The sequence below is a fragment of the Cervus canadensis genome, chromosome 13 (assembly GCF_019320065.1).
Source record: "Cervus canadensis isolate Bull #8, Minnesota chromosome 13, ASM1932006v1, whole genome shotgun sequence".
Classification (NCBI taxonomy): Eukaryota; Metazoa; Chordata; class Mammalia; order Artiodactyla; family Cervidae; genus Cervus; species Cervus canadensis.
Genome location: NC_057398.1, coordinates 34,139,787 through 34,166,793, shown reverse-complemented (window position 1 = coordinate 34,166,793; position 27,007 = coordinate 34,139,787). Strand labels below are relative to the sequence as shown.

General features: G+C 38.8%; 1 protein-coding gene across 1 annotated transcript; it reads left to right on the top strand.

Annotated features, from left to right (window-relative positions):
• The first annotated feature begins 4,513 nt into the window (after positions 1–4,513).
• Positions 4,514–25,420, top strand: TNFRSF9 (TNF receptor superfamily member 9). The gene is made up of 8 exons (XM_043486200.1): positions 4,514–4,603; positions 5,333–5,507; positions 7,025–7,132; positions 7,742–7,879; positions 8,400–8,466; positions 10,278–10,408; positions 11,580–11,714; positions 22,435–25,420. The coding sequence occupies exons 2-8, from the start codon at positions 5,396–5,398 to the stop codon at positions 22,521–22,523; spliced, it is 780 nt and encodes a 259-aa protein (XP_043342135.1). The 5' UTR covers positions 4,514–4,603; positions 5,333–5,395; the 3' UTR covers positions 22,524–25,420.
• Positions 25,421–27,007: the final 1,587 nt, after the last annotated feature.

The following is a 27,007-nucleotide window of genomic DNA, read 5'->3' as shown; positions in this document are numbered from 1 at the left end:
GAACCTTTAAAAAATTCACCTTTGAGTAAATAGGGGCTTCTCTGGTAGCTCAGCTGGTAAAGAATCTGACTGCAATTTAGGAGACCCCAGTTTGATCCCCGGGTTGGGAAGATCCCCTGGCGAAGGGAACGGCTACCCACTCCAGTATTCTGAACTGGAGAATTCCATGGACTGTATAGTCTATGGGGTCATAAAGTGTTGGACTCGACTGAACGACTTTCACTTTCACTTTGGAGAAATAACAAGTGCAGATAGTGAATAATCTATGGTTGAGATTACTTCTAATATGTGTGCTGGCAGGACAGGAGCATATTTTATAGGAAGCTTATTTTGAGGGTCTATTTCTCTTTCTCTAAGCATCGTCTTTTATTTAGAGTAGTTGAACTTCATGCTGTTTAGCCTTAAACTATACTCACTTGAGATATTCAATCTTAGATCCACAACCAATCAAATTAAAATCTCTGCTCTGGCTTAGAATGAGATGTTTACAATATGATGAAACAAATATTTTTGCTGATGTTGTTAGTGTTGATACTTTGTTGGGGTTATCTCTGATTTAGTTTGGGAAGGCTTTTCAGAAGAGATGATTTTTTTGTTGTTGCCTTGGACAGTTTAGAAGGCTAAAATAAATAAAGCAATGTGATATATATTTTAAGGCAAATGAAAATTGTACTAAAAGAGTATTATATCTTTGGCTAGCTTAAACATTATGAGCATCTAGCTAGCAATAGAATTGCTTTAGCTTCCTATTATGATTTTATCAAACAAGAATGCAGTAATGTGAACATTATAAACCTCTTGACACATCTGAATGAAGCCATCTGTGCACAGTCTTCAGTAGAATAATTCTGAAGTGGTTGATTTCGTTTAACTGTAGGCTGGTAAAACTAATCTTGAGAATCTTTTGAGCTCAGTAAAAACTCTTATGTCATTGGCCAAGATTCAAAAAGTGAGCTAATTCCTGTGCTAGGAAACGAAACATAATCACTTTCAGGGGAGGTAATACCTCTGCCCACAGAATATCCAAAATGTAAATTAGCAAGTAGCATTGAGTTAAATAAAAATATAAGTCCAGTTAAATGTCAGACTGTTGTGTTAAACCCAGAACCCCACATGTAAATGAGGTTAGGCTGTGACGTTGAAAGTGTTAGGAAATTATCAGCAGTGCAATTTCTACATTGTGATGCTCCTACATTTGGCCAACTCTGCTGAAGTTGGTGGAGGGGCTCCCACAGTTATCACAGGGAGAATGACCCTCAGATGATGCTCAGAATCTAGGAATAAATTCATAGATAGCCCAGGCATTTTTCTTCTTCTCTCTTGCCACATACCCTGGTTGCTTTACTGATCATTGCTATGGGATACTAGGGAGGGAAATTTTTGTAACAATAAGTCTTATAATCACAGTTACTCCTTTCTTGAGAACTATGTGCCAGGCATTGAACTAAGCACTTCATATTCACTGTTTCATTTAATCCTCTCTAAATGAAGATGAGGTACAATGTTCCTGTATCTGTGAGGTATGGTTGGAAAAGCTGAGATTTAGGGAGGTTCTCGGCCTTTTGGCTAAGGTTAAGTGTAGTGTGGGGGCTTCCTAGTTGGCACAGTGGTAAAGAATCTACCTGCCAACGCAGGAGACACAGGAGACGTGGGTTCGATCCATGAGTCAGGAATATCCCTTGGAGGAGGAAATGGCAACCCAGTCCAGTATTCTTGCCTGAGAAATCCCATGGACAGAAGAGCCTTTCAGGCTATAGTCCATGGGGTTGCAAAGAGTCGGACACGACTGAGTGAACCCAAGAAACTTGCCCAAATTTGCATGACCATCAAGATGGCAAAACCTAGATTTGATCCAGATCACGCTGACAAGAAAGCCTGGACTCTTAACCACGTGCTATACTCTACTATTCCCCTTTCATGGGGTGTGGGTGAGGTTGATAAAATTGGGGCATGAGTAACAAATCAAAACCACAATGAGATATTTGACACCTACTTGGATGGTTATAATAAAAAATTTTGTTGTTGTTGAAAAAGAAAAACCCACAGAAAACCAAGAAGTGGTAGCAAGGATATGGAGAATTTGAAACCCTTATTCATTGCTGGTGGGAATGTAAAAGGCTGCAGCTGCTGTGGGAAACAGCCTGGTAATCCCTCAAAAAGTGAAACAGGATGACCACAGAATGGAGCAATTCCACACTCAAGAGACCTGAAAACATGTTCATACAAAGCTTTGTACAATGATCTTCATTGCAGCATTATTTGTAACAGTCAAAAAGTGGAAATGACTCAAATGTCCATCAACAGATGAATGGATCAACAAAATGTGGTAAACCTACAGAATGGAATAGTATTAAGCCCTGAAAAAGGAAGGGAATACTGATACATGCTGCATCACGGAAGAACCTTGAAAATACTATACTAAGTGAAAGCAGTCCAACACCAAAGACCAGCTTGCATATGATTTTATGTATAAATATATGTAATGTCCAGAACTGGCAAATTCACTGAAACAGAAAGTAGATTAGTGGCTACCAAGGGCTGGGGGAAGGAGGATTGAGGAGTGATGCTAATGGATATATACAGACTTTCCTTTTGGACTAACAAAAATGTTCTGAAATGATATACTGGTGATGGCTGCACAATATAGTGAATATTCTAAACTCCACTGAAATGTACACTTTTAAACAGGTCTAATTTTTGTACAGTAATTTATGTACAAAGGGTGACTATATATATATATATATATATTTTTTTTTTTTTTTTTAAAACAACTTCAGATCAGATCTGGAAAGTCCTTGAATACTGGACTACAGAGTCCAGGTTTTCTTTTGTACACAACAGGGAGCCATGAACATTTCTAAGGAGGTTGATGGCATAATAGGAGTTGTGGAAACATGTAAGGGGCTTCCCTGGTGTCTCAGATGGTAAAGAATCCACTTGCAGTGCGGGAGACCTGGATTTGATGCCTGATGTTTGTAAGATCCCCTGAAAGAGGGCATATATTAAGCACACATGCATGCATGCTAAGTCACTTCAGTCAGGTATGACTCTTTGCGACCCTATGGACCCCATAGCGAGCCAGGCTCCTCTGTTCATGGAGTTCTCCAGGCAAAAACACTGGAGTGGGTTGCCATTTCCTTTTCCAGGGGATTTTCCTGACCCAGGGATGGAAACTGTTTGGATTTGATAGAAAAACATTTGTTTTACTGGAAATCACTCTTCCTCTTAGTTGCTTTACTTGCCTTCCTGAGGTCCCCTACCTGGACTCAGTGTTTTAGCATTTTTGAAAGCATCTTCCTCCTCTTCCTGCTCCTCCTCCTTTTTTTTTTTTTTTTTAAATTTGAAATAACGATTTTCTAAAATCCTTCATGGGCTTCCCAGGTGACTCAGTGGTAAAGAATCCGCCTGTCAGGGTGGGAGAAGTGGGTTTGATTCCTGGGTCATGAAGATCCCCTGGAGAAGGGAATAGTAACCCACTCCAGTATTCTTGCCTGGAAAATTCCATGGACAAAGGAGCCTGGCAGGCTACAGTCCATGGGGGCACAAAGAGTCAGATACAACTTATCGACCAAACAACAATAACAACAAAAACCCTCATAGATCACAGCGTCACCCAATGAAGTCACCGGCCACATAAATTCTGTTTCCTTTGTCTCCAGTTCCCCTCCATTTCTTTCTCCTTCTTCCATCTCACCCATGCAGCAAGGCGCACAGTCAAAAGGAGTCGAGTTTTCCTTGGTTCAACCTGCTGATAATCTGGCCAGACTCATAGCTCCAACGTTCTTATTTGCATAATGCCCTCCTCCTCATCATCATCATATCAACTCTTAGGGATCATTTGCAGCTTAGTTACTTCTCTGGTGCCTGGATCATCAGCTGCAGTAAATAAATTATAGCTATAGCATCACTAGTACTATAGTGATTAACCCTGTTATTATAGGGTTAAGGGGTAGTAATTGACAGGAATGCTGATCTTTCTGTAGAAGTGGGTTTCTTCCCTCTAATCTCAAATACACTGGTGGTGGTTTACTTGCTAAGTCGTGTCCGACTCTTGCAAACCCATGGACTATAGCCGACCAGGCTCCTCTGTCCATGGGATTCTCCAGACAAGAATACTGGAGTGGGTTGCCATTTCCTTCTCCAGGGGATCTTCCCAAACCAGGAATCGAACCTGGGTCTCCTACATTGGCAGGTTCTTTACCAACTGAGCTACAAGGGAAGCTGGTTGAGGGCTTCAAATACATTGAGGATGCCTTAAAAGCTTTGGCACAGAGAACTACTTTCAAGTGACAAAAATCCGTTTGCCAAAGTCATCTGAAACAAACAAACAAAAATACCCTAACAGTAGGGGGCTGCTTTTAGTTTGAATTGCGTTATCAAGTGGGGTCAGACGCTCTAGAGGACTTTAAGGTCAGCAAATACGAAGCGAGCTATCATACCTCACAGAGCCGTCTCTGGGGATTTCCCACGAGGCCCCGCCCCCGGCTGAGTCACCAAACTCCCCTCTGAGAGTCTTTGACCTGCAGCTCTTCTCAGCTGCAGAATCTCACTGCTCTGAAGATCAAGGAGAAGGGAAGTTCTTCAGCAGCCCTGCAATCTCCAGGTTTGTCCATTTGGGGCAGATGGTGGGGGGAGGAGGGGAGGAACAGAGTAGGGATGAGGATAGGGTCTTTGTTCCCTTTGTACATTTCTAGACTTTCTTCCCTTCTAATTTCTAATGAATTTCACTCCACAGCCCATTAAATAAAGACCAGGAACCTGGTCTCTAGAGATTGTTGGACTCTAGTTTTATGACTTCAAATCTCAAAATGAACAAATGCATAACTATTAAGAAAAGTGTGATAGTGAGTTCAGCAGGGCACTCTTTCAGCATTTTAGCAGTTAGGTGTAATTCCACATATTGTTTGGACAAAGGAATTTTAATAATGAGGTGTCCTCTCATGGAGTTGAACTGTCGGATTCTCTTTTTAAGGACTGTTATTTCAGGGACAGTACGCCACTGCTGTTGTTGAAATCTAGATGCTAATGCTAAATAACTATGAAAGTCCCCAAAAGTTCTTGCTATTGTTATTTCTGCATTTTGGCAAAGCATGTTGGAAAGTGCACTCATAGACTTTGGCAAATCTGCACAAAGCTGTGTATTTAGTCATGCAGGTCTTATCATAGAAGTTTCTATGAATTCGCTACATTTTCTATGGCATTCCGTCATTAATTGCTCTTGAAAACCCTTGAGTTGTGATCTTGTAGAAATGCACAGGTAATAAGTAGGTGAACTGTTGATAATTATGAAAGGAGAAACCACCTCATCCTTGAAAATTTTTACCTTCTGCAGAGTGGGTATTTGTGAAACCAGATACTTTGATTAAAATTCTGTTGGCCTCTGCTTGGCTAATCTATGCAAGATTTCATCATGGGAAATGGCTATTACAACATAGTGGCTACTGTGCTATTGGTCATGAATCTTGAGAGGACACGATCACTGCAGGATTTCTGTAACTGTTCAGCAGGTAAGAACCAAATTATCACGTGTGCTTGATCTGTTGAAAACATGGTTCGGTTAGTCTGGTAGTCAGAGCTAATGAGTTCTGTTTTAATGATCCTTTAAAAAAATTAAACTATAGTTGATTTATAATATTGCATTAGTTTCAGTGTGTTAGCTGCTCAGTCATGTCTGATTCTTTTTGACCTCATAGACTGTAGTCGGCCAGGCTCCTCTGTCCATGAAATTCTCTAGGCAAGAATACAGAGTGGGTAGCTATTCCCTTCTCCAGGGGAATCTTCCATGATTCACACACACATATATGTATATCTGTGCTTGTTTATGCTAAGCTGCTTCAGTCATGTCCAACTCTTTGTGACCCCATGGACTGTAGCCCATCAGGCTCCTCTGTCCATGGGATTCTCTAGGCAAGAACACTGGAGTGGGTTGACATGCCCTCCTCCAGGGGATCTTTATATATATATACATATATATATGTATATGTATATATACACACACACATATACATATACATATTGCAGTGTATCTATTAATCCCATACTTCTAATTTATCCCTCCCTTCCATTAATATCTTTTATTCATTCATTTACAAATATTTCTTGGATGCTGCATCTTAGCTGTGTGAACATAGCCTTGTCACTTAACCTCTTGTGCCTCAGCTTTGTCATGTGGGGGTGATATGAGGACCTATCATAGGATTGATTGCTGGAAGGACTATATGATGGGCTTAGATCAGTGCACGGTACAGGAAAAGACCTCAACAAATAGCTTGGTGTATGAGGACAAGTGCAGCAAGGAATAAGCAAGTGGATTAACAGAGTGGGAAAAGGCAGATACATTTAAATGTTAGTGTGCCAATAAAGGACATTGATCTCCCCCTTAATCCAGTCATACTGGTCTCCCAGATCAATCAAGAGAAACTCTGTTTTATTCAATAGATAAAGAAAACTATTTTTTTTTCTGTTGATTTGTTTGTAGCTATATCTATACTTTGCTATTTTTAATTCTATGATTACACTTAGGGCAACCTTGCAAATGGATTTTTTTTTTTTTTTTTGGCTGTACTGTGTCTTCACTGCTGTGTGGGCTTTTCTCTAGTTGTGATAAGTGGGGTCTCCTCTCTAGTTGCGGTGCACAGTCTTCTCATTGTAGTGGCTTCTCTTTTTGCAGAGCATGAGCTCTAGCGTGCTTGGGCTGCAGTAGTTGTGGCTCGTGGGCCCTAGAGCACAGGCTCAACAGTTGTGACGCACAGGCTTAATTGCTCCCAGGCATGCGGGATCTTCCCGGATCAGGGATCAAACCCATATCTCCTGCATTGGATGGTGGATTCTTTACCACTGAGCCACCAGGGAAGCCCCAAATGGATAATTTAAAACAGTGGATCAACAAATAAAGTCTGTTGCTATGTTACAACATAGAAATCGAATCTTTATTTCGTATTCTGGTTTTCTTGTGAACCTCATAATACTTCAGGTGATGACTGTCCATTGAAAAACATGAACAGCTCTTATCTTCCCTTTTTAGGTACTTTCTGTGGGAAAAACAGTCAGGAGTCTTGCATTTCTTGTCCTTTAAATAGTTTCTCCAGCACAAGTGGACAGAAGTCCTGTGACATATGCAGAAAGTGTGAAGGTATGATTTAAAAAATGTAGTCTTTATGCCGATATGTGTTGGGAAGACAAGTTTTTATTCCCTAGTGTACTGATCTTGTTTGAAAGTCTGAAGTGTAAGGTCAACTGATTCCTCTGTCAATAGGCAGGGTCCAGTAAAATAATTTACTGTAACAGCCAACACTGGTGGATTGAGCTTTTTAAATATTAGAGGAAACATTCATTGGACAAGAGAGAATTTTTTTAATAGAAGAATGTAAAATGTCTTCTTTAGTTATTTAAAAGTGAGCTTTGTACTCTGAGGTCCTTGTTTGTTCAGTTGCTAAGTCTAGACCAACTCTTATATGACCCGTAGACTGTAGCCCACCAGGCTCCTCTGTCCATGAGATTTCCCAGACAAGAATACTGGAGTGGGTTGCAATTTCCTTTTCCAAGGGATCTTCCCAATCCAGGGACTGAACCCGAGTCTCCTGCATTGCAGGATGATTCTTTACCACTGAGCCACCAGGAAAGCCCCTGAGGTCATGAAGGAATGTTATAAGTAGAACGAGCATAGTTTTTATTGCAGAACATGAATTTGCTTCCTGTATTTGAAGGTCAAGGGTCGGTGTAACCCTGACGGACTTTGTAGGTATTTTCAGGATCAAGAAGCCGTGTTCCCCCACCAGCAATGCAGAGTGTGAATGCATTTCGGGATTCCACTGCCAAGGGGTAGGATGTACCATGTGTGAAAAGGACTGTAAACAAGGTCAAGAGTTAACAAATGAGGGTAAGTTTCCTCTTGTAGGGTGCGTATTTATTATCTAGACTTACATCATTAGCTTAGTTCATGGTCCTTTGATTATAAAACAGATTTGTAGAACCTTTAAGTAATAAATAATGAACTGTGGAGTCACATATCTGATATTTGCAAAATTACTTTTCAGCCCATGGAAATAACTTGAGATGACAACATTTTTCACCAGAACCATGCTTTTTCCTGCATATACAATACTCTACATATAGTTAGAATAAAACCTTTAGTCCTATTTGGGTTTCATTTCAAGAAAAACTGTTCAACAATCTGTGTAGATTGTATTAAGCTAATAACTTTATTATAGGGTTATAGTTATCATATACTGTTCGAGAAGAATTGTTTATCACTAATGAAATTCAGGAAGAATTGTTGGATAATCAGCACAGATCATATTAAATTAATGACTTTATTGTTATGAGATCATGTTCATCTCAGGGAAAGTTTAAAATGATAAAAATGCTTCCTTTTATTATTCCTTTAATTTTTATAAAAGGTTGTAAAGACTGCTCCTTTGGGACATTTAATGATCGGGAACATGGCATCTGTCGACCTTGGACAGAGTATGTATCATTTCTTTTTTGCTTACAAAGTAAAGTGTCTGGGTTAACTTTTCTAACTGATGCTTTTAAAATTTTTAATTAATTAATTATTTTAATTGGAGGATAATTGCTTTACAACGTGTTGTTTTCTGCCATGCATCAACATGAATCAGCCATAGGTGTGCATATGTTCCCTCCCTCTTGAACTTCCCTTCCACTCACTGATGATTTTTTAAACCTGTCAAGTGTAAATATAGAGTAACTGTGAAAATAGGCAGCATGGGAATGGTATGAGGTCATTGTGACTGGTTTGCCAAAATGGGCATTTTCTCTAGGAGTAATGCCCAGAACAGCTAAGTCAGATTTGCCAGTGGAACTTAGTTACTGTCTGCCCCAAGGGTTCTTCTGCCTCCCTCCAATCTCTTTGCTGCCTCTAATCTTTCCTTATTGATCAGTCCATCTTCAAGTGCTCGTGCCAGCACTGATAATGATATAGAAGAGGGTAAAGTATGTTTCCTTTCCTCAGAATCATTAACATAGACTTGGGCAAATAAGACCATCCCAGGCAGTCAAACAGCCAACAGTGTATTTTGTATGCCTTCGTTCTTTTTGCATTTTATTTTCTTACAAGATCATTTTTATTATTATTTTACATTTACAAAAGTATTGATTCATAGAACATTAGAAAGTTTTGTTTTTTGTCTTTTGACACAAATAGTTCTGAGCAGTGAAGTGAGTCTGTGTGGAAAGTGGGATTGAACTGGCTTTGGGGAATGGGTGGGTTCATGTCAGGTAAAGGACAGGGGCGAGACATAGAACAATGATGATGACATTGATGATGACCACAAACAGCTTAGTTGCTCAGTCATGTCTGACTCTTTGCAATCCCATAGACTATAGCCCACCAGGCTCATCTATTCATGGGGATTCTCCAGGCAAGAATACTGGAGTGGGTTGCCATGCCCTCCTCCAGGGGATCTTCCCAACCTAGGGATTGGACCCAGGTCTCTTGCATTTCAGGCAGATTCTTTACCATTTGAGCCACCAGGGAAGCCCCAACAATGATTATGGCTGCCATTAATAGGGAGTGAACCAGGCACATAGGGTCATTTACTCTTCACAACAGCCCTGGGACATGGATATCTTATTTTTCAGATGAGCTGCAGAGAAATTTCCTAACTTGCTCAAGATCATTCTGCAAAAAGACCAACTCAGGACTCAAACTCTGATCTGTCATATGCCAACACATCATGGGGTTAGGAGATCCTAACCCTATGAAGGAGACCCAGGGATCGATCCCTGGGTTGGGAAGATCTCTTCAAGAAGGGAATGGCTACCCACTCCAGTATTCTTGCCTGGGAAATCCCATGGACAGAGGAGCCTGGCTGGCTACAGTCCATGGGGTCACAAAGAATCGGACATGACTGAGCAGCTATCACACACACCACTACTAAACCCTGTGTTAAGTTGTCTGTCCTGTCTGTGCCAGAGATGCTCAATGCACTTAAGAAGGTGGAGGTGACAGGCTAACCAGGCAACAGACTGATGTAGCCTATCCTGGGCCAGGACCCTCCAGACTAGGAAGGAAGAAGCAGCCAGTTAGGCAGGTAGAGTGAGATGGATTGTGGAGGGCCATGAAAGCCAGGTGACCACTGGAGGAACCCCAATGTTCAGTGAAGTTTTTCAAAATATCCTTGCTTTGCCTATAAACCCAGATCCACATACCTTTGTCACTAGAACTGCTTAATCGAGTAGAAAATGTCAGTCTTTTAAAATTAGAGTGATCTGTACTTGAATTAATTATTTGAACTCTTTTCATTGGACCCTCTAAGCTGTTCTTTGAATGGAAAGGCTGTCCTTGTAAACGGGACGAAGGAAAGTGACGTAGTATGTGGACCACTGTCACCTGACTTCTCTCCAGATGCATCCTCCACCATCGTGCCTGCCCCTGGGAGAGAGCCAGGTAGGTGGTTTGTTGCTGTTAAATAAGTGAATGTATCATGGCCATCCTGGTTGGCCTCTGAATCACCCCAGTGTCCTGATGTCTTGCATGTCAACCTATAGCAGGCACCTCTGACACGCCTTCTTTCTCTTACCCTGGCTTCAAGGGACCCATTCCTTTCATCAGTGTTTATTATTTAGTCTGGGCTACGTATTAGTGAACAGAGCAAGGTGAGATTGGATCCAAACAGACACTAACCCCTTTGATCTTGCCAAATAACAATGGTGATCGAGTTCCATGTTTCCTATATCCTAGAAGGTCAAACCACTTAATTTTGTGGGTTTCTAGGAAAATTATTGGGCTTCCCTGGTGGCTCAGTGATAAAGAATCTGCCTGCCAATGCAGGAAATGTGGATTCAATCCCTGGGTCAGAAAGATCCCCTGGAGAAGGAAATGGCAACCCACTCTAGTATTCTTGCCTGGAGAATTCCATGGACAGAGGAGCCTGGTAGACTACAGTCCGTGAGGTTGAAAGAGTCGGACAGTGTTTTTTAGTCACTAAAAAACAACAACAAAAGAACAACATTATTAAGGGTTTTTGTGTGTGTGTGTGTGGTTTTTTTTTAAGTTTTCTTAACAAGCAAGCAGGCAAGTTTACTAAGAGAGTTGGTGGGAGATGCCCGAAGCACCTCTTCTCATGGTGAAGAGTTTACAAATGCAAGTTTACATCAGCATAATTGGAAAATTATATTTTTGCCTCAGTTTTCCTTTTGCTCTTTTTTGATTTTCAAACTTTAAGCTTTTTATTTTGTATTGAGGGTATAGCCAAGTAACAATGTTGTGGTAGTTTCAGGTGAACATCTAAGGGACTTAGCCGTACATACGTACATGTATCCATTCTCCTCCACACCCCTCCTCCCATCCAGGCTGCCACATAACATTGAGTAGACTTCCATGTGCTATGTAGTAGGACCTTGTTGGTTATCCATTTTGAATATAGCAGTACATACATGACCTTCCCAAAGTCCCTAACTATCCCTTCCCCCATTCTTCTCTCAGCAACCATAAGTTCGTTATCTAAGTCTGTGAGTCTCTTTCTGTTTTGTAAGTAAGTCCATTTGTATCATTACTTTTAAGATTCCACATATGAGGGATGTCAGATGATATTTCTCCTTTTGGTCTTTTTATACAGGTCTCACCTCCAAGATCATCATCTTCTTCCTTGCCCTGATATCAGCTGCCATGCTGTGCCTGGCATCCTTCGTGATTCTCCGTTTCTCTGTGGTTAAACAGGGCAGAAAGAAGCTCCTGTATATATTCAAACAACGTAAGATGAATATAAAAGTGTGAGATATGAGCTTTCTGAGGCTAGACTTTTTGCAGTAGAAAGAGAAAGATGATTTTTTTTTTTTAATATAGTGTAGGTTAGTATAGCACAGTGGGTATCCAGTGGGACAATTTGGCCCCAAGGGGGCACTCAGCAGTGTCAGGAGACAGGTTTGATGGTCACAGTCTAAGAGGTGGTGGAGGGGGTGCTGTGCTCTGGGATCTAGTGAGTGGAGGTCAGCAATGCTGCTAAAATCCTATATGCACAAGACAGCCCCACAACAAAGAGTGACCCAGCCCCAAAGGTCCATGGCTGAGTTGGAGAAAGCTTAGTGATGGCAGAACATAGCCCAAAGATTCTGGAAAAATTACCACTCTAAGTACGCTGCAGCCTTGGACAACTCTGTGTGTGTGTGTGTGTGTGTCCACTCAATTGTGAATACAGGACACTGACAAAGAGGAATGAAAAACAACATTGCCCCATCTAGCATGACTCCTCTGGCTGATGAATGACCTTGACCTGAGCTAGACCCACAGTTAGAAGTAGGCCTAGAGAACTAAAAGAGAGTTTGAAGTGGTTTTAATGGGATGAGTTATTAGGACACTGATCTGGATTAAATGAGAAATTTCAATGATGGATTCCACTCACTACACAAGATTCTGTTTCTATAAGGAACTCAGCAAGTGTCTAGCAGAGTCAATATTCACTAAACAAAAGCTATTAATATTTATTCCAAAAGGCATATAGATGGAGGCAATCTGCAGTTTTTACTTTGTGGAGGACAGAACCTTAGATAACAGGAAAGACTTACTAAGAGGAATTCATATACAAGAGGGTTGCTCCAAGAGCTCTGTAATATAGCCCAGACCATCATAATATGGTTAGAGAGTGTCTACTTGTAAGTTGCTAAAAATATAGGAGGATAATTGCCTTACACTCTTGTGTCAGTTTCTGCTATACAAAAACATGAATCAGCCATGGGTATAACGTCTCCTCCCTCTTGAACCTCCTCCCACTCCCCACTCCCTCCTTCCCCTCTCAGGTTCCCTGTGTCATACGGCAACTTTCCACTAGCCATCTGTTTTACATATGATAATGTACATGTTTGGAGTAGGAAATGACAACCCACTTCAGTATTCTTGCCTGGAAAATTCCATGGACAGAGGAGCCTGGCGGGTTACAGTCCAGGGTCGCAGAGCTGGACAGACTGAGCAGCTAAGCGTGGATGCGCACAGTGTATATGTTTCAATGTTACTCTCTCAATTCATCCCAGCCTCTCCTTCCCCTGCTGTGTCCACAAGTCTGTTCTCTTTGTCTGCGTCTCTATTCCCGTCCTGCAAATAGGTTCATTAGTACAATTTTTCTAGGTGCCACATACATAGCTTCCCAGGTGGTGCTAGTGGTAAAGAACCCATCTGCCAATGCAGGAGATTTAAGAGACGCTGGTTCGATCCTGGTCAGGATCCGCTGGAGGAGGAAATGGCAACTTACTCTAGTATCCTTGCTTGGAAAATTCCATGGACAGAGGAGCCTGACGGGTACAGTCCAGGGTCGCAAACAGTTGGATAGACTGAGCAACTAAGCACTCACGTACGCAATGTATATGTGTTAGTATATAGTATTTGTTTTTCTCTTTCTGACTTACTTCACTGTGTATGACAGGCTCTAGGTTCATCCAGTTAACTAGAACAGACTCAAATAAAGCAATTATCCTCCAATTAAGAATAAATTTTTTCTTAAAAAAGGCAAAGACCCTGGAGACAAAATATCAGTAATAATGACATAAAGTCCTACATTGTTTCAAGAAAATGTAAAATATATATATAAATTTTTTTTTAAATATAGGAGGGAAAGTACTAATAAAGTCTTATCTAAAGATGCAGTACACTGATTTGTATAAAGGCTCTTTTTGGAAGCAATATAAAATCTTTTCAACATTTTGAAATATACAGAAAAAAATGCATGCACGTAAAGTTTGCATGTGTGTGAGCTAAGTTGCTTCACTTGTGTCGGACTTTGTGCAATCCTATGGACTGCAACCTGCCAGGCTCCTCTGTTTAACAAACTGTAAAATGAACACCTGTGGAACCCTACTCATGTCAAGAAATAGAACACACTCTGCTCCCCGGAAGCCCTTCTTGTGTTCCTTCCAGATTAAAAACCCTCCTTCTGCTAGTGCTAACCACATCTAGATTCTTACGGTGTTCACTTCCTTGCTCTTATTTATAGTTTTGCTACCCAAGAACATGGTTTAATTTGGCTGCTTGTGAACTTCAGACCAGTGGAATCACACTATATCTGTTCTATATTTTCCTTCCCCCTTTCACTCAACATTGTATCTTTATGATTCATCCATGTGTGGCATTTATCTTGAGTTGATTTCCATTGTTAAATGTTCTTCTATTGAAGGACTGTATCACAGTTTGTTTAATCCATCCTAATATTCCTGGACAATTGGGTTACTTCCAATTTGTGGCTCTTAGATAGAATAATATTTGGATATTTGTGTCTATGTATCTCAGTGTACATAAGCACGTTTCTTTACTTTCTTTAAACCTAGGAATAAACGCACTGGAGTATGTATCTTGGTCCTTCAGTTCAGATGCTCAGTCATGTCCAACTCTTTGTGACCCCATGGACTGCAGCACACCAGGCTTCCCTGTCTATCACCAACTCCTGGAGCTTGTTCAAACTCATATCCATCTTGGTCCATAGTACTAGATTTATAAAACTTTTTGAGAGTGATAGGAGTCCAATTAGCAGCATATGAGAATTCTTTTTGCGCCAATCCCTGCTAACACTTAGCATTATCAGACTTCGTAATTTTTATCTGTCTGGTGGGTGTGTAGTAGTATCTCGTGGTTTTAATTTGCATTTCCCTGATTACTGGTGAGATTGAACATCTTTTCATGTTATGTTTGGTCACTTGGATTTCCTCTCCTGCAAATCATCTGATCTTCTGAGCCTTTTCCCATTGGGTTGTTTGTCCTTTTCTTACTAACCTATAGGAATTTTTTAGTCTACAGTTCATGGGCTGCAAATATATTTTCCGACCCTGTGGTTTGTTCTTTGATTCTCTTTTTGAGGTCTTAACCTATGATTTAAACCTCTAAATTCTCACCGAAACTTCTGATTTAAACAACTATCTGTCCCAGCTTTACCCCAAACTGCAATAAAGGTCTTTATAAAATGGTTTTCAAAAGTATTTATGAGTAATTAGGGAGTTTCAATGGAACTGTCATCCATTTAAAAAAAATTTTAGGTTATTTTTTAAAACTTTCTATTTTGAAATAAAGATTCACAGGAAGTTGTAAAGACAGTCCAGAAAAGTCGTATGTGCCATTCATGGGGTTGCATCATATTTAACTATCTGGTAGCTCAGCTGGTAAAGAATCCTCCTGCAATGCAGGAGACCCTAGAGATCCCCTAGAGAAGGGATAGGATACCCACTCCCGTATTCTTGGGCTTCCCTGCTGGCTCAGATGGTAAAGAATCCCCCTGCAATGTGGGAGGCCTGAGTTCAATCCCTTAGTTGGGAAGATCCCCTGGAAGAGGACATAGCAACCCACTCCAGTATTCTTGCCTGGAGAAGCCCCACAGACAGAGGAGCCTGGCAGGTTAGAGTCCTTAGTGTCGCAAAGAGTCGGACATGACTGAGTGACCAAGCATAGCACAGCACACAGCACATAATATCAAAACCAGGCAGTTGACTTGGACATACTGTGTGTGTTTAGTTTGTGTGCGTGTGTATGCTCAGTTGCTCGGCTGTGTCTGACTCTTTGTGACCCCCAGGGACTGTAGCTCACTGGGCTCCTCTGTCCATGGGATTCTCTCGGCAAGAATACTGGAGTGGGTTGCCATTTATTCCTCCAGGGGATCTTCCTGACCCAGGGATCGAACCCACATCTCCTGCATCTCCTGCATAGGCAGGTGAATTCTTTACCATGAGCCACCTGTGTTTAGTGTATGTCATTTTATCACACAAGCAGATTGGTGAAACCAGCAGCACAATCAAAATGCAGAACTATTCCATGACTATTTCATTAGCGCTGCTATGAATAATCATGTACAGGACTTGTGTGGACATAAGCTTACATATCTTGAAGATAAATGCCCAGGAGTGCAATTACTGGGTCATATGATAAGTATTTGTTCATTTTTTAAAGAAACTGCTAAACACTTTCCCACAGGAGTTGTGCCATTTAACATTCCACCAGCAAGGTGTGAGAGATCCAGTTTTTCCTCATCTTTGTCAGCATTTTGTATTGTTGCAATTTTTAATTTCAGTTGTTCGAATGGTTATGCACTAATGTCTTAATGTGGGCTTAATTTGCCTTTCCCTAAAGGCTGAACATTTTTCATGTACTTATTTTCCATCTGTCAGTCTTCTTCAGTGAAATGTTCCTTCATGTCTTTTACCCATTTTCTAATTAGATTGCTTGTCTTACTTTTGACATTTGAGTTATTTTTTAAAGTTCCGAGATATGAGTCTTTTATCAGATATGAGGTTCGTAAGTATTTTCTCCAGTCTGTCACTTGTCTTTTCATCCTCTTCACATGATCTTCCACAGAGAAAAAGTTTTTAATTTTGATGAAGTCCAACTGGCCAATTTTTTTTAATTTATGGGATTACATCTAAGAACTGTTTATTAAGTCCTAGATCTCAAAGATTTAGACTTTCTCTTATGTCATATGCTAAATGTTTTACATTTAAATATATGTTTCATTTTTAGTTAAGTTCTATATAAGGTGTGAGAGTTTCAGATCAATATTTTAAAATTATTATTATTTTTGCCTATGGGTGGCCAGTGGCTTCAGCATCATTTATTGAAAAGATTATTCTGCTTCCATTGAATTAGTGTTGCATTTTTGTAAAAACTTAGTTGGCTGTACTTGTGTGGGGACTATTTCTGGTTTCTCTCTTCTCTTCCATTGATCTGTGTGTTTTCCCTTCTGCCAATACCACACAGTCTTGGTTACTGTAGCTGTAAAAAAGTCTTGAAATTAGGTATAGGGTAGAATGAGTCCTCCCACATTATTCTTCTCTTTCAAGATTGTTTTGACTATTCTAATTCATTTGACTATTCTAGTTCATGAAGATAATTTTAGGATAATCTTATCTCTATCTACAAAAAGTCAGCTGGGATTCTGATAGCAGTTGTGTTAAATCTGTACATCAGTTCGGGAAGAATTGAGATCTTTCCTATGTTAACTATTCCAATCCATGAACATAGTGTGTCTCTCCATTTATGTATATTTTCTTTGATTACTTTCATCAGTGCTTTGTAGTTTTCAGCATACAAGTCCTGCACATGCTTTTTTAATTTAGGCCTTAATATTTAAATTTTACAATTGCAAATGATATTGTATCTTAAATTTTGTTTTTTGACATGTTCATTGCTAGTATATAGAAATACAATTGGTTTTTTTGTACTTTGAGTTTTGTCCTATGATTTTGCTGAACTTGCTTACTAGTTCTAGGGTATTTTGTAGATTTCTTGGGATTTTTTTATGTAGCTCATCGTGTCATCTGCAAAAAAAAAAGTTTTGTGCTTTTTCATTTCCAATCTATATCCCTTTTATTTCTTTTCTTGCCTTATTGTGCTGATTAGAGTGTCCAGGACTATGTTGAGTCATAGCGGTGAAAGTGGATATCATTGCCTGCAAAAAAAAATCTCAGGGCCAAACTATTTAGTCTTTCATAAAGTATGATGTGAGTTACAGACTTTTTAGTAGATATTCTTTATTAAGTTGGGAAAGTGCTCTGAAGATCTTTTTAAAATCATGAATTAGTGCTAAATTTTGTCAGGTGCTTTTTTGGTATCAATTGATTTGATTATGTGGTTTTTCTTCTTTAGCCTGTTGAGATGGTGAATTCTATAGGTTGATTTTTGAATTTCAAACTAACCTTACATCCCTGGATTAAAGTCCACTTAGTTATATAATTATTTTTATATATTTATATTTATATTCTATATACATATTTATATTCTCTTCATTAATAGTTTGTTAAGAATTTTTGCAGCTATTTTCATGAAGAATATTGACCTGTGGTTTTCTTTTCTTGTACTGTCTTTGTCTGGTTTTGGTATCAAGGTAATACTGACTCCCTCAAATAAGTTGGGATTTATTCCCTCTGTTTTCTGAAAGGGATTGTGTAGAACTGGTGTTAGTTCTTCTTTAAATAGTTTTGTCTAGTGAAGCTATCTGAACATGGAGTTTTCTTTTTGAGGCTCCTTAATTACAAATTCAATTTCCTTAATAAGCCATTGAAGTTATTTAATTCATACTGAGTGAATTATGGTAGTTTATGTTTTTTGAGGACTGGTCCATTTCATTGAAGTTGTCAAATTTATGTGCTTAAGTTACTTATACTACTCCCATACTATCCTTTTGTTGTATACAGGTCGGTAGTGATGTCACCTACTGATACCGGTAATGTGTGCCACTCTCCTGTTTTCTGAATAAGTTTTGTCAGTTTTAGAGATTTGTCAATTTTATTGATCTTTTCAAAGAACCATCTCTTTGTTTCATTGATTTTCTCTGTTGTTGTTCTATTTTCAGTTTCACCAATTTCTGCTTTTACCTTTATTATCTCCTTTTTCTGCTTGCCTTGGATTTATTTTGTTCTTTTTCTATTTAGGTGGAAGTTATGTTATTGGTTTGAGAGTTTTCCTCTTTCTAATATAAGAACTTCATATTATAAGTATCCTCAGTACTAAATTAGCTGTGTCCACACATTTTGATATGTTGTTTTCCATTTTCCTTCAGTTCAATGTATTTTTTGTGTCTCTCTTGATTATTTAATAGTGTGGTTTTTAGTTTCCTAGTATTTGGTGATTTTTTGGTTTTTCTTTCTGTTGTTGATGTCTATTTTGATTCCGTTATAGTCAGAGGACACCCTCTGTGTGATTTCTTTTAAATTTGCTGTAGTTTGATTCATGGTCCAGGTCATGGTCTGTCTTGGTCTTTGTTCTATTGTTGTTGTTCAGTCCCTCAGTCATGTCCAACTCTTTGTGACCCCATGGACTGCAGCACTCCAAGTTCCCTGTCCTTCACCATCTCCTGGAGCTTGCTCAAACTCATGTCCATTGACTTGGTGATGCCATCCAACCATTTCATCCTCTGTCATCCCCTTCTCCTCCTGCCTTCAATATTTCCCAGCATCAGGGTCTTTTCTAATGAGTCTGCTCTTGACATCAGGTGGCCAAAATATTAGAGTTTCAGCTTCAGCATCAGTCCTTCCAATGAACATTCAAGATTGATTTCCTTTAGGATTGACTGGTTTGATCTTCTTGCAGTCCAAGGGACTCTCAAGAGTCTTCTCCAACATCACAGTTCAAAAGCATCAATTCTTCGGTGCTCAGCCTTCTTTATAGTCCAACTCTCACATCCATAATGACTACAGGAAGAACCATAGTTTTGACTATACAGACTTTTGTCAGCAAAGTAATATATCTGCTTTTTAATGTGTCACCTAGATTTGTCAGCTTTTCTCCCAGGGAGCAAGCATCTTTTTAATGTCATGTCTGCAGTCACCATCTGCAGTGATTTTGGAGCCCAAGAAAATAAAGTCTGTCACTGTTTCCATTGTTTCCCCATCTATTTGCCATGAAATGGTGGGACCAGATGCCATGATCTTTGTTTTTTGAATGTTGAGTTTTGAGTCAGCTTTTCTACTCTCCTCTTTCACCTTCTTCAAGAGGTTCTTTAGTTCCTTTTTGCTTTCTGCCTTAAGGGTGGTGTCATCTGCATATCTGAGGTTATTGATATTTCTCCTGGCAATCTTGGTTCTGGCTAGTGCTTCATCAAGCCTGGCATTTCTCATGATGTACTCTGCATATAAGTTAAATAAACAGAGTGACAATATACAGCCTTGATGTCCTCCTTTAGACTCTTGAAAAGGTGGATAGACTGTCCTATAAATATCAATTCAATCCCATTGACTGATGATGTTGCTGAATTCTTCTACATCATTTCTGATTTCCTGTCAAGTGGTTCTATCAGCTCTTGGAAGAAGGCCATTTAATTCTTCAAATATAATTGTGAATTTGTATATTTCTCTTTTCAGTTTTATCAGTTTTGCTTCACCTATTTTGTAGCTCTGTTGCTTGTTCTATACATATTTAATACTGCCATGCTTTCTTGGCGAATTGACTCTTAATTATGTAAGCTCCCTCTCTGTGTCTGCTGGTTTTCTTTGTTCTGAAGTCTACTTTATCTGATAGTAATATAGCCACTCTTGCTTTCTAAAAATTTATGTGTATATCTTTTTGCATCCTTTTACTTTCAACCTTCCTACATTTTTATATCTGAAGTAAATTTCTTATAGACAACATATAATTGTCATGCTACTAATTTCTGTCTTTTGATTGGTATATTTTAAAAATGTACACTTAATATAATTACTTATATGTTAGGACTTAAGATGTTATTTTATTTTTATTTTCTGTGTTTTCTTTCTCTGGCTTTCATTAGAAATTCACTGTCATTTAATTTGCCCTTCCCCTCTAAGATGTGTTACTTCTCTCTGGCTACTTTCAAGATTTCTTTTTGTTTTCAAAACTTAAACTGAAATGTGTGGATTTCCTTGGATAGTCCTGTTCAGGATTAGCTTCCTGAATCTGTAGATTTAAGCCTTTTTTCTAGATTTGGCAAATTTTCAGCCATTATTTCGTCAAATACTTTTTCAACCCTACTCCCTTTCTCTTCTTCTTCAAGGACTCCAATGACATCAATATTAGTCTTTTTTTTTTTTCTATAGTCCCACATGTCCCTGAAGCTCTGTTCACTTGTTCCCCAGTCTTTTCTCTCTGTTCAGATGGGGTAATGATTCTTTCCTTTCCTTCTTCTCCATTCTTGTGCTGAGCCCATTCACTGATATTTTTAATTTTGGTTATTGTAATTTTTCAGTTCTAAAATTGCCACCTGATTCTTTCCTAAGATCTTGTATTTATTTTTCATTTGTTTCCAGTGTGTTCCCAATTGTTTGTTGAAGCATTCATCTTTTTGATGGCTACTTTAATGTCCTTGCCGGATAACTCTAACATCCTACATCACCTAGACCTCCTCAGGATGGGATCCTTGTTATTGCTAGACATGTGTGGGGGTTCGGGCTCCCCACTAAGCCTCCACTGATAAGACTAGGTTGAGGTACTTTGTTCATGCTCCCCACATGGTTTCCACTGATAATAAATGGATGGGATTTGGGGTGACCTTGATACTGTGAGTGGTGATGAAGTCCTAACTCTCCACTAGGACTCTTCTGATGCCACCCTAATGAGGATGGTCCAGTGAGCCTTGATAGCACTTGGCAAGGGTGTAAGTCTAAATGCTCTACTGGGTCTTAGTGGTGGGTTTGGGTGCGGGACCACTTTTTTTAGTCCACTTTTACAGTTCCCAGTCCAGGGCATATGAAACAGAAAGAATACTCAGGGAACTCAAGGCCATAGTTCCTTGGGTTCCAAGATCCTGAACTGGTCTACTTTCTTACCACCTTTCAGATTCTTCTTATGTTTGTTATATAAAAGGTCCAGCATTTTCAGCAATACTTAGCAGGAAGAATAGAAGAAAGTATGATTACTCTGTCTTTCCAGAATCAAATTTTCATTTGAAAATTAATCTTTGATGTTATTTCAAAAGGAAAAGGACATCTTATTGGGAATTCTGAGTATCTTGCCAATTTTTTTAAGATCTTGGAGATGGTGTGCTTGTTGAGCTTTGGTTATTTTTTTACAGTTAAGATGCATGTAAAGTTGGGGTAGGGCCTTTTGCTTTGTCAGGGTATAAAAATATACCTACATATATATTTATATATATTTTTTAACTGATATTATATTATATATGGTATTTATATGTATATATATATATTTAAACTGATATGCCTATGTATATGGGCTTCCCCTGTGGCTCAGTGGTAAAGACTCTGCCTGCCAATTCAGGAGATACAGGTTCAATCCTTGGGTTGGGAAGTTCTCCTGGAGAAGGAAATGACAACCCACTCCAGTATTCTTGCCTAGAAAATCTCATGGACAGAGGAGCCTGACAGGCTACAGACCATGGAGTTGCAAAGAGTCAGACATGACATATATAATTTTATATATATATGTATTTAATTGATGGACTTGGGTGTGAGGCCACAGCTATGTGTGTGTGTGTGTTAGCTATATATAAAGTTTAATATATATTTTAGAATTGCAAGTTACTCAACAAGAGCACAAATACTTTAACACATAAATGAAAATCTGGAAGCTAGTGCATAAATCAGTTCTTTACTTACTAATCGATGGAAGCAGTGGGAGTATATTTAACATCTCAGAGCCGTAAGCATTTCATTCAAATGAAACTGTCTAATGTGTAATCTAAGTAGCCCTCAAGACTAAAACATGTGCTGCTGAATTGAAACTGCCATTATGTTTGGCGCATGACTAATTTTATGCTATAATGACTCATGCTCAAGACTGTTTTTAGCTTTTGTGGACACTAAAGAAACTAGTTTGTTCAGGACCAATAAAACAGTATTAGGTAAAAAGAAAAAAAATCTTAAATAATCCTGAAAAAAGTTTATATTTGCTATTACCTCTCTTGCTGGTGAGTTTGTTCAAACTAAAGTTGAGAGTGTTTGCTGCTTAGAGATGTTCTGCAAATGGGGTTTATGGAAAATGGATGTTAAATGATTAAAATAGACAATGAAAGATAACTCTTTTAAATTACCTTTTAGCGTTTATGAGACCAGTACAAACAGCCCAAGAGGAAGATGCCTGCAGCTGCCGATTTCCAGAAGAAGAGGAAGGAGAGTGTGAACTGTGAAGATGTGTTGGGACTCTCTTGAGAAGAATCACAGGAGAAATATGAAGGATCCCACTATTGTACCTTTCTAAAACATCATTCCAGCTCACAACAAACTTTTCCTAAACGCTAATGAATTGGCCTTTGAAGATGTACCACTTTTAACAGAACAAAAAATGGGACAGAACTGGTGGTAAAGGGGTAATTTTGTAGATACTGCTTAAGAGGTTCAGGCTAGTTTTCTTGAAATCCAGAGAAATATATTTTAAATTTAATCATGGAATCCAATGGTGCAGCTAAAATGATAATCAAAATCAGTTCTATTTTTTTTTTTTTCTGGTGCTCATATGACATGTGGCAATAAGCCGTAAGATTCAGACAATATCCCTGACCAGATTTTCCATTGGTTCAAGCATCCTCCACAAGGGCCTCCTCCACTGTTGGGGGAGAGAATGATGACAGTCATCATCATGGCCCAAGTTTGGGGTCAAGAGCAAAAAATTGAAAAAAAAAAAAAGACAGACCTTGGGACTTCCTTGGTGGTGTAGCAGTCAAGACTTCACACTCCCAATGCAGAGGGCACAGGTTTGATCACCGGTTGGGGAGCTAAGATTCCCTCATGCTGTGTGATGCAGTCAAAAACAAACAAAAAGGGCAAAAAGAAAGAAGAAAAAGAGCAGACCTTGATGAAGAGTTTTGAAAAGAGTCCATGGGTATCCTGTGGTCCTCTCCATCTTCACATCTTCTACCTTTGTCCTACTACCCTCTGAGTCACAACTTACTTTTTTATATTCTTAAAATACTTTAACCATAATATTTGATACACATGAACTAGGAGACCCATGAACACATCACCCAACCTAATAAGAGTTGCCAAACTTCCATGGGCCAAATCTGAGATGCTGTGTGCCTTCGTATGGTTTATGAGCTAAGAATGGTTTTGCATGTGTAAATAGTTAAAAGCAAATCAAAATAAGAATATTATCTCATGACACATAAAATTAGCTGAAACTCAAATTTTGGAGTCTGTGAGTAGGTTTTTTGGGAAAACACAAGCCACCCTGCCCTTTGCATTACAACAACAGAGTTGAGTAGTTGTGACAGAGACGGTATGGCTCACAAAGCCTAGAATATTTAATAACTGACATATAGGGTCAAAGTCAGGATCAGAGCATCCATCCTTGTGCTCCTTCCTTCCTTCATCTCCAATCCACTTCCCCACCCCAAACCCAGAAACTTCTCACAGGAATGTTGTCTATCATTTTCCTGCTTTTAAAAAAACCCATTTATCATATAACTATGTACCCCACAATTAGTTTACTTACTTTTGTTTGTTATTGACCTTTATGAAAATGGTATTGTGCTGTATGGAGACTTATTATGCTTTAATCACTGGAAAGTATATTTATAAGACTCACTCATGTTATTTTGTGTAGCTAGAATGCTTTCATTTTGACTGCTGTATAGTCTTGCAAATATACTATTATTTATCAAATCCACTCTGAACTACAGGACATTTGGGTTGTTTCCAGGGTTTTTTTTATAATTATGGAAAATATTGCTATGAATATTCTTTTGTGTGTTTCCATTGATGAGTGTCTCTAGGGAAACTTCCTTATAGTAAGAATTTCTGGATCTTAAGGCATTTGAATGTTCTACTTTATGAGCTAGTACCCATATCAGTAAGGATGTGCTAAATTATTCAGAAATAACAAGTGTACCCACCTCCAAAATCTTAATGGGTCACAACCACACAAAAGAGGTGCACTTCTGGCTGTCATGATATGCTCACTGCAGGCTGGTTGTGGTTCTGTCACATGTTATTTCACTCTGGGATTTAGGTGTATAAATCCCAGAGCAGCTTCTCCTTGGAACATTGACCATCTTGTGGCAAAGGAATACAGGTCACTTTGCTCATATATAGTTAACTAGATTCTAACTTTAAGAAAAAGTCATGCAGCCAAATACGGGCGACTATAGGGCAGAAAGCATAATCTTCACACAGGGAGGGGCAGCAAATATTTCTGAGCAATAAAGAGTCTTCTGCAGGGCTGAACCGCTTTTCACTGCGGTTGTTCTAATTTGTGCTCCTGTCAGCAGTGTACAAGCACCCCATTATGTTTCATCCTTGCCACCCTCAGGTATTTTCGGAGTCTTAATTTTGCCAACCCAGGGAGTTTAGGATGGCATCTCACCATGCTCTTTTTTTGCATTTCCTTCGTTACTAATGGGTATCTTGTCACATTTTTATACCAGTTTTTTTTTTCTTTTTTGAGAAATGCTAGGTTGTGGTTTTTAACCATTTTAAAAAACTTGGTTATTTGTCATTTTCTTATTGATTCATAGAGGTTCTTTATGTAGTCTTGATAATAATCTTCCATTACTTATATGTGTTATAAATATCTGCTTTATTTGCAATTTTTTCTCTTTTTGTAGTGTCTCTCTTTGTCTTGACGGTAATAAGAGGTAACATTCTTAATTTAATATGGTTAAATTTACAACTCTTTTACTATATGGTTAACATTTCTTTGGCATCCTGGTTAAAGAAATCTTTTGCTCCCCCAATATCATAAAGATCTTTCCCCACATTTTATTCTAAAAGTTTTAAGTTTTGTTTCTTGCATTTAATTCTAATCCATCAGGAAAATTTTTTGTGTATGTGATGAGTAATGATCCAATTTTGAGTTTTTTATATGGATAACCATTAGTTCCAGTATCATTAATCAATAGTCCATTTTTCTCCTTATGGATCTGTAGTACACCTCTGTCATTTCCCAAGTTTCCCTCTATCTAGGAGTGTTTTCTGGGATCTCTATTCTGTTCCATTGGCCAATTTGTCTGTCCTGTACCAATACACACTGTCTTTGTTACATTAGTTTAATAATAGCTCTTGATACTTCGCAGGACAAGTCTTTGATGTCCTTCAATATAGTTTCATAAAATTTCTCTATAAATTGTACAGCTTTAGTTAGATTTATCTCTAGATTCATTTTTGTTGCTTTTTAAATGATTTTGTTTGTTATTGGAGTAGAGAGATGTCATTGATTTTATTATATTACTTTCTAACCAGTCTCTTTCCTAAACTTTCCTGTTATTTTTAAGAGTATGTATGTGGATTCTTTGAAGTTTTCTATATAGACAATCATGCTATTTTTGATAATAGTTTCTTCCTTTTCTAGTCTTTTATATTTTATTTCATTTGCTTGATGTACTGCTTGGCTTCATGCCAGGACCCCTAGTACAGTGTGATAGTCTTTTTAAAATCTTATTTATAGAGGATAATTTCAGGGTATTATTATTATTTCTTTGGTAAATATACTCGATCAGATTAAGGAAGTTCCTTTCTATTCCCGGTTTGTGAAGAGGGCTAGTTTCCATTTTGTAGTCAGGAACGGGTGTTGAATTACATCAAATGATTTTTCTGGGGGAAAAAAAGCATTTGATTGTAGATAACTCAGCCAATGGTTCTGTCATGTTGATTTCAATCTAAACTTCAGTCACATTCCAAGAAAATTTCTGCCTGAAAGAAATTTAATGCAGCAACAGGTATAACACTAGGTATTCCTTCTTCCCCCTTAAAATATGCTTTGTTGTATGATGTAATAAAGGTGGCACTTGTGATAAAGAATCCACCGGCCAATACAGGAGACACAAGAGATGCAGGTTTAACTCCTGGTTGGGAAGATCCCCTGGAAAAGGAAATGGCACCCCACTGCAGTATTCTTGCCTGGAGAATCCCATAGACAAAGGAGCTTGGCGGCCACAGTCCACGGGGTCGCAGAGTCAGATACGACTGAACCCAGCACACAGCACAGAATATGTGTTCAGAAAACATTCGCTATTTTAATTTAAGTCAAGGAAGTACCTTCCATTAGCTTTTTTCTTTACTATTTTGGTAACAGTTTGTTGTTTATAGTAAAAGACTGTAATGTTTGTGGAGGATTTTCTGAAAAGTTCTAGGAAATCTCATCAAACACATGAAAAAGTAACAATGGGCATGATTAATCTTCCAGAATGAGAACATTTGAGATTTGATTTGAACACTTTGACCAACTCTGAATGGCTCATAGGCAGTTTCTGGCTGTTAATTTTGGGAAGCTGACAAGGATGCTTCAGGCAAAGAGTCCTGTTAACCCGGTATTCTGGCAAGAATAAGAGAACAGTCATTGGTGGTACAATCCTTTGAAAATAAGAGGCAGAGACACCCCGGAAGTCCAGTGGTTAAGTCTCCATGCTCCCACAGCAGGGAACATGGGTTTGATCCCTGTTCAGGGAACTAAGATCCCACATGTTGTGCCGTGTGGCCAAAAGATATAAATGAACAAAGTGGTATAAAATAAGAGGCAAAGCAAAGCTGAGGGATTTTACCAGTGCTGCTTCAGAACAGAGTTAGGTATAATTTTTTTCTCTCTCTTCCAAACTACAACGCTAAATTCCAACATGGCTTTCACTCTCCACTTTGGCGCCTTTGTGTTTAATTCTCTGTTGCCCATTATCCATAAACA

Coding starts and splice junctions, on each gene's coding strand:
- TNFRSF9 (XM_043486200.1), top strand. CDS start 5,396: ATGCAAGATTTCATCATGGGAAATGGCTATTACAACATAGTGGCTACT. Junction 8,467..10,277: donor ATCTGTCGACCTTGGACAGA/GTATGTATCATT, acceptor GGACCCTCTAAG/CTGTTCTTTGAATGGAAAGG. Junction 11,715..22,434: donor CCTGTATATATTCAAACAAC/GTAAGATGAATA, acceptor ATTACCTTTTAG/CGTTTATGAGACCAGTACAA.